Source organism: Octopus bimaculoides, chromosome 4, assembly GCF_001194135.2.
Source record: "Octopus bimaculoides isolate UCB-OBI-ISO-001 chromosome 4, ASM119413v2, whole genome shotgun sequence".
Lineage (NCBI taxonomy): Eukaryota > Metazoa > Mollusca > Cephalopoda > Octopoda > Octopodidae > Octopus > Octopus bimaculoides.
The window spans coordinates 108,429,126-108,437,086 of NC_068984.1; the positions used below are offsets into that span (position 1 = coordinate 108,429,126).

General features: G+C 34.9%; 1 protein-coding gene across 1 annotated transcript in view; it reads left to right on the forward strand.

Moving 5' to 3' along the window:
* Positions 1 to 7,955, forward strand: part of LOC106876711 (poly(A) RNA polymerase GLD2) — a 30,827-nt gene extending 22,872 nt beyond the window's left edge. Inside the window, exons 10-14 of the mRNA XM_014925420.2 lie at positions 3 to 78; positions 996 to 1,042; positions 4,097 to 4,230; positions 6,654 to 6,760; positions 7,804 to 7,955. Coding sequence (XP_014780906.1) covers positions 3 to 78; positions 996 to 1,042; positions 4,097 to 4,230; positions 6,654 to 6,760; positions 7,804 to 7,943 — 504 coding nt within the window. The 3' untranslated portion in view covers positions 7,944 to 7,955. The remainder of the gene's footprint in view (positions 1 to 2; positions 79 to 995; positions 1,043 to 4,096; positions 4,231 to 6,653; positions 6,761 to 7,803) is intronic.
* The last annotated feature ends 6 nt before the right edge of the window (positions 7,956 to 7,961 follow it).

Consider the following 7,961-nt stretch of genomic DNA (forward strand, 5'->3'; position numbering starts at 1 on the left):
TTCATGACATCAATGATGCTCGGAAGCAAACCATATCAAGTTACTCGTTAGGTCTCATGGTCATCCACTATCTACAATGTAAGTACATTTTATTTATATATATATATATATATATATATATATATATATAATCATTTGTTTATTCTCTTCTGTGAATTTGGAATGTAATTGGAGTATTTTTTCTTCTTTCTTTCTTTCTCTTCTGTTTTGTTTTTCATTGTGTGTTCTCTGTTGATATTGCCTTTTCATTTATTCTGTTTTCAACTCAAGAAAAAAGGATACTCTCTACATGACTAATCGATCTGCTGGAAAATGCAACCAAATTTCCCTTGAATCATACTCTGCCATTTTAAAGATATAAAGAGTCCTAGATACACCTGATACATCTCTTTGATCACAGCAGGAATGCTTTTGATCATAGATCTGCTCAATTAGGGCCGACTTAGAGCTTAAACACCTCCACCAGCCCTCACAAATACAGGGAGATTTTCATGAAGTCTGAAATAACATAACTAATTGGCGTACTTTCTTATTCCAACTACACACTTGAAAGGAAGCATAACATAAACTTTGTCCTGTTTTTACTAATGTTACATTATCAAAGATTTCTTGTCACAATTTCGCTATAAGATAGATTTTTATTTTCACCATTATAAATCTTTTTCTCTTTAATTTTCCTGAAGTCGCTGACATCAAGCAGTGTTTATTCTGTTGTCATGTCTTCTGCCAACAAATCATCTGCCTGCTTCATGCCTTCAAAGATTTGTCTAATGAGTGATTCCTTACTTTAAAAAACAGCCAAGAGTTGGTGACAGGAAGAGTTTTCATCTGTAAAACTATTTCTCAATAAAATAAAGCTAACCCATACTAGCATGGAGAAACATATGTAGAAAAAACAAACAAATGAAAAAATTTTGAGACATCGCATACTATGAGTTATATGTTTTGCAATATTTCACTAAGTACCTATACTGTATTATTTTTTATTTTTTCAGATGGTTGTTCTCGACCTGTGTTACCAGTGTTGCAAAAACTCTATCCCGTATGTTTTTGATTGATTTTATGTATTATTTTGCATTCAGTACATTATAAGGCACAGCCTCACAGTTTCTCGTTCTTTAGCCAGTACTCTAAAATATACCAACATGATTTACAAAACCTAAAGATTAGCTTTTTATTCTAAATCATTGGCACCAAAGGAAAATATTGTAAAATATTCAGTTCAATGTTTTCGTCATCTCCAAACTTTTTTCTGTCTTTCCCAAAGATAAGCAAAGTTGTCAAATCTTTGAAGTAAACATCATCATTTTCATTTAATGTCTGATTTCTATGCTGACATGGGGTGGACGGTTTGAAGGGATCTGGCAAGCTGCAGGGCTGTGCTGAGTTCCAGTGTCAGCTTTAGCATGGTTTCCAGAGCTGGATGTTCTTCCTAATGCCAACCACTACAGTGCTTTTTTCATGCCACTGGCACTAGTGAGTTTACCAACTTGCAAAACAAAAGGACAAGAAAAAAGCTCTCACTACTATGTGAGGGTGTGTAGTTGAGGAAGCTTTATGGCAAATATTGAAAGGGTTTACATGGATACCATACATTATATAGGGGTGGATGGGGGAGTTGAGAAAGAGATAAAGATGATGAATGATGAAGTGCTAAAGCATACTCACAATGTACATGATGGTCAGCATAAGAGAGGATATAGACAGTGGGTCACATGAGAGGAGAGTGACAGATGGTTAGAACTGTATTAGAAATGCTGTTTGCCCTTTTGTAGAAATAGCTTATGAACTTTTTTCACTTCACATTCTACAAAGTTGACATCTCTACTGTTATTTCAAAAAAGCTGTCAAACCAGAAATAGATCTTGTACTATAACAGATTATTTTTTTTTTATGGGTGACAAGGAAGTGTGACATTGATTTATATCTAAAAGAGATAAAATTGTTCAGTTTTTTTTTTAATCTTTATAATAATATAATTTTTAAAAAATCAAACACTAATTTTTTTTAAATCTTTATAATAATATGATTTTTTAAAAATCAAACACTAATTTTTTTTTAATGATCTTTATAGGAATATAATAATAAAAAAAATATTGATTTTTGTCCATGCTTTGGACATGTCTGCAATTTTTACAAGAATGTCCAAAGCATAGACAAAAATCAAACACTATATTTTTTTTGTAATCTTTATAGCAATATAATTAAAAAATAAATATATACCAAGTTTGATTTTTGTCCATGCTTTGGACATGTCTGCAATTTTTGAAAGAATGTCTAGTTTAACTGTTTTGATACCATCTTGCCCTAAACTGCCCTTGCTTTTACAATACCTACTCACTTGAAACCACCTTTGCTTCTAAGATATAAATTTGCTTTGTAAAAATGATCTGAATCACAACTTACCATCAAACTTACATGTTAACCTATTAGCATTTAAGCCAGCCATATACAGCTCAAATATTCAACCTGTTTTATGTTAAAACTGGCCAGATCCAGCCACTCACACTTATCTTCGAGTATCACATCTTGTAACTTTGAGATTTCGATGAAGTGATTGTTTATTTTTTAGAATGGCATTGTAGGGCGGGTGTGAGAAACTGGATCTCACCAGTTTGAATGTAATACAGGTAGAATAAATTGGCCAGAAATGGCCAGTTTAAACACTAAAGAGTTCAATTCTTCATTTTCTTCAAAATTAGTGCTTGGTGGCACTTTTTTGACTCTACATTCCAAGTTCAAATCCCACCAAGGTCCTCTTTGCCTTTTATCCTTACAGGATTAATAAAATAAAATACCAATCAAAACTGCCTTTCCCCCTAGAAAATTGCTGACCTGGTGCCAAAACTCTAAAGAAATATTTTCAAAATTAATTGAAACAAAAGCAGTGTATTTCAACAGAAATATGGTCACAAAAAGGTCAAATAGAGCAAATCTAGAGAATGGTTGGGATATTATAACTCTTAATGAAAATTCATCTCAATAATCTAAATCAGAATAGCATCTTTCATGGCATTAATTCACTAATTTGTAGCTAAATATCAGCAAGTTTGAGAATATAATATTTTTTTTTTTTTTGATGAAACATCTGAATTGTGAATGCCCCATTTGATGTTTACTTTCTATTGTAAATATCTGCTTATAAATCTGCTGTATTACATATAAATGTTTAAATTTAATGTCCATCCAAAGGATAAATTTAAATGTTAAAATACAACACCCGAAAGCAACATGATAATATAAATGTCAATGCTTGTAGAAAATTGAAATCAAAACTAGGGCTTATAGTGTGTAAAACTCAAAGCTATATTGGCAATAATGCATCCCGTGTGCATATGAAACTTTGTGGAGCTGAGTCAACATGTTATTAAATACTTACTACTCCATGTTGAGTGCTACTATCTTATTTGTCTACTTGTGTCTGTGTTATAATAATTAAACCTGATATATGTTGCTGTTGCTTTGAGAAATTCTAAGTTGATCAAATTAATAGGTGGTCACAGTACTTGCCAGAAGATATTCACTAGTAGATGCTTATCGCTCACTAGCCCTGTCCAGGAAGCTGTGAAAATAAAAAAGGTATAACTTGCCACTATGTGATGTGGGAGCATTGTTTAATTGACAGGTGTTTTCTTTTAATAATCAAGTAAAATAGTGCAGTGTATGTAATTAAGAGGTAGGTAGGTTTTACTTCTACTGATTTGCTGTAAATGCAATGTAAGAATTCACTGCCATTGGTCACTGGATTGTAGAACATTGTTACATTGTTGTTATAAGTTTTAACCCTTTGCCTGTCCTGTGTAGCACAGTTGTTTACAGGGAACAATTTCCCTAGTGTCCACACACATTCCAAATTTTTGTCAACCACCAGAGTAAATTTGGATTTATGAAAGGAAAGATTTGTATTACTCAGACTGTATGAAACAAGGAGAGCAAACTAGTGAAGATGCTCTGGACAGGCAAAAAGTGAAAGCTTTGTTTATTTAACAATGACAGATGCGTTCTTTTCAGTGTGTGTCTATGGTGTATGAGTGTATGTGAATGTGTGTGCAATTTTTTTACTCTAGATAATTCTTTCTATTGTTTCATATTGCAGGATGTGTTCAGCATCAAAAACGACATCAGCTCACTACGTCTAGATGAAGAGCTGCCTTTGTACGAGTCTCAAAATACCGACAGTTTGGGTGACCTTTACATTGGATTCCTCAAATATTATGCTCTTGACTTTGAGTAAGCTAACATTTTAATCATCAAATGAATTGGCTTGTATTTTTGTTGTAAATAGTTCACTTTGGTTACACATTTTTGGAGAAAGACAATATCACATAATCTTTGTTTTTCTGTTCTTTAAGCTTGAAGATGTAATTAGTGAGGTGTTCTACATAAAGTGGTGGGAAAATTTGCATGATTAGTTCTGACCTCAGCCCCTTATTCTGAAAGACTTGTCTTTAATCAGTTCTAAACCGATCATTGTCTTTTCAATGCTTACATGAGTTAGACAGAATTGTTGAGGCAGATTTACTATGCTTGGATGCCTTTCCTGTTGCCATCCCTCACCTGTGTCCAAGCAAGGTAATATTTCCCTATGGCTTGACAGGTTTTCAGAATATTAGAAACTAACTGGTAAACCCAGTAATTCCCGGGGGTAAAGATGTTCTCAGTAACTATTTAAATGCCTGATTACTCTGATATAAAAGAAACAATTTTGTTATAACTGCCACAGAAGGTGTATTTTCCACTGAAAATGTACAAAAGACTGTCAGCTGGAAGAGGGAGAGATTGTCAGAGGTTGGCGAGAGAGATTGTCAGAGGATTGAAAAATTCGTTTTTATGTGGCTTTTTTTGTCCTCTCTTTACAGCCTAAGTAAAATATTTTTCCTTAATAGTCATCCTCGTAACATTTTCCACCTGTATCTCAAATTTGAAGCGAATTGGTGGAGAAATGCAAAAGTTATTGCAAAAAAAAATATCTTCCTTCTGGAAATCCTCATTCAAAACTCCTATTAATTTTTTCAGTTGGCCACTGATTTGTAATTATCGATTTTTTTTTCAACAATCTGAGTATACTATGAAGCTTCCAGACATGAGTTCTACTCATGTGTCAAGTTTCATCAAAACCAGTAAAATGTTGTAGGAGTTAGCTAACAACTCCGCAAACAAACACACCTACAGACAGAATTTTCCACATATGTAGTATATGAATGACACTGCTTGTATGACAGTGACACATATTCACAACTATTATGCAATGTTAAGACAAAGAGATACAAACATACGCATACTTATATGCACACACACATACTCTGTTAGTTTCCGTCTGCCAAACCCACTCACAAGACTTCAAAATATTTTTTGAAAGAAAGGCAGTATATTTCAACAGAAATATGGTAACAATGATTAAAGAATGTTTCAAATGTGACATTCCCATTCTAATATATCACCTGGTTTAATACCACCACCAGACCTTGAACGCCTTTGCAGTGTCCACTTTGTTGAAAACATTTGGGCCATGCATCCAACCTGTGGTTAAATAGCTCAGTATATCAATACACTGCTTTTTCCCCATTTTCCACTTTTGTGTTCCCCAACCAATCACAAAAATCCGGTAAAAGTCAAAAACACCACCCTCCTACTTTTGACTATGCCATAACAAAAAAAAAGTTGACTTCTGTTTTCCAAATATATATAGGGCTACATTAAATTAACCAATAATGCTTTCCCCTCTCCGTTTTTTAAATTAATAGTAAAGTACATATTTGGTTGTTTTCTAGCAGGTTTATGCAATAATGACTCATTAGCAGAGTACATATCAATCCCAGTGTTATTGCATCTGGACAAGATTTTCATTTATATGCCAAAGCTCAGAGTCATAGGGAATTGACTTCAAGGTTAATGGGATGAAAATTTCTAGATATTATAGGAAGATCTAAAGTGATGAGCTGGCACAATTGTTGGCATCCCAGACAGAATACTATGTAGCATTTCTTCTGGCTTTACATTCTGAGTTGAAATACCACCAATGTTGACTTTGCCATTCATCCTTTCTCATCATCATCATCATTTAACGTCCGCTTTCCATGCTAGCATGGGTTGGACGATTTGACTGAGGACTGGTGAAACTGGATGGCAACACCAGGCTCCAATCTGATTTGGCAGAGTTTCTACAACTGGATGCCCTTCCTAACGCCAACCACTCCGAGAGTATAGTGGGTGCTTTTACGTGCCACCGGCACGAAGGCCAGTCAGGTGGTACTGGCAATGGCCACGCTCAAAATGGTGTACAGCGGCACTGGTACAATCTCACTCGAATGTCTTTACACATGCCACCGGCACAAGTGCCAGGAAGGTGACGCTGGGTACAGGTGCCATCACGATTTCTTTCTGGGTCGATAAAATAAGTACCAGTTGAGCCCCTCCTTCAAAATATTGGGTTGGTGTTTAAAGTAAGAAGAATTGTCTGGAAGATCTTTCAAAGCTGAAAATTAAGCACCGACTCCATGAACTGTAATACTTGTGAAATATTTAAAATTCAACATGCAACCCCACTCATTTATTCAAAGCTTTAACGATGTGATCAGCTTGATAATAAAAATGAGTCTTTTCATTTCATGTCGATTTTAATTTGACTTTTTTTTTTTAATTTCTTCTCACAGTTTCAAAAGCTGTGCTATATCTGTGCGCACAGGGACCAAATTACCAGTGGAGGAAGTAAAGTTAAAAGTTGACACACCTCAACAATGGAAATACCTTAGTATTGAAGGTAAATTTTCTTCTTACAGTTAAGACTCTGAAGCTTGTTTACAATTAACCCTTTTGATACCATCTTACTTGAAAGCACCCCTGATTGCACAATACAAACTTCCTGTTTTACAATGATTTCATTACAACCTTCCATCAACATTACTTGTTAATTTGTGTTCCAAACATGTCCATCATCGTTTAACGTCCACTTTCCATGCCAGCATGGGTTGGATGATTTGACTGAGGACTGGTGAACCAGATGGCTACACCAGGCTCCAATCTGATTTGGCAGAGTTTCTACAGCTGGATGCCCTTCCTAACGCCAACCACTCCAAGAGTGTAGTGGGTGCTTTTACGTGCCACCGGCACGAAGGCCAGTCAGGTGGTACTGGCAACGGCCACGCTCAAAATGGTGTACTTTACGTGCCACCTGCATTCTTTATTATTCTGAAAGTTAATTGAAGCCAAGACAGTGTGTTTCAGCTGAAACATGGTAACAAAGGGGATAAAACCGATTGTTTAATGAGTAATGATTTCTGCAGGGAAAATCAGTCATGAAGTGTAACAAAGAAAAGGAAACTAGGTATTACTGCTGGATATTGTTAACAGCCTGTACATCCAACCAGCCATATCAATAGACAAAATTTGTCAATGCCAACATAAAAATAAAATAAATAAAAAATAAACATTCACTGGTGTTACAAATAGTCCTCTGGTTGAAGAAAAAAACCCATTATAATGAACAGAAGTATTATTAGATTAAAATAGCCTTCTGTGTATCACCCTTAATGTAAATACATTGTGAAAGACATTTACTGCAGACATTTGCCACTTATGTTCTTGCTAGACACTGCTGTTTTGAAGCAGTACGTCCATAAGAGATATTATCTCCAGGTGAGTACCCCTGTAAATTTGCCTTCCTCAAGGTATTTACATTAAGTATGATACTTGGATGGCTATTTTAATCTAATACTGCTTCTGTTCCATATAATAGTTGTGTGTACATGCACAAATGCACTGATTTTTTTTTTCATTTCTTTTTTTTTTTTTTTTTCTTTCTAGAACCCTTTGACCTTTCTAACACAGCTCGAGCGGTATTTGATGCAGACACTTTCAGTAGGATTCGCCGAGTTTTTCTAACCAGCTACAGAAGGTTGAGTAAAAAACGAGAAGTAACTGACATACTTTGCAGGCAATTTTGACGACAGAACTCTTTTTTC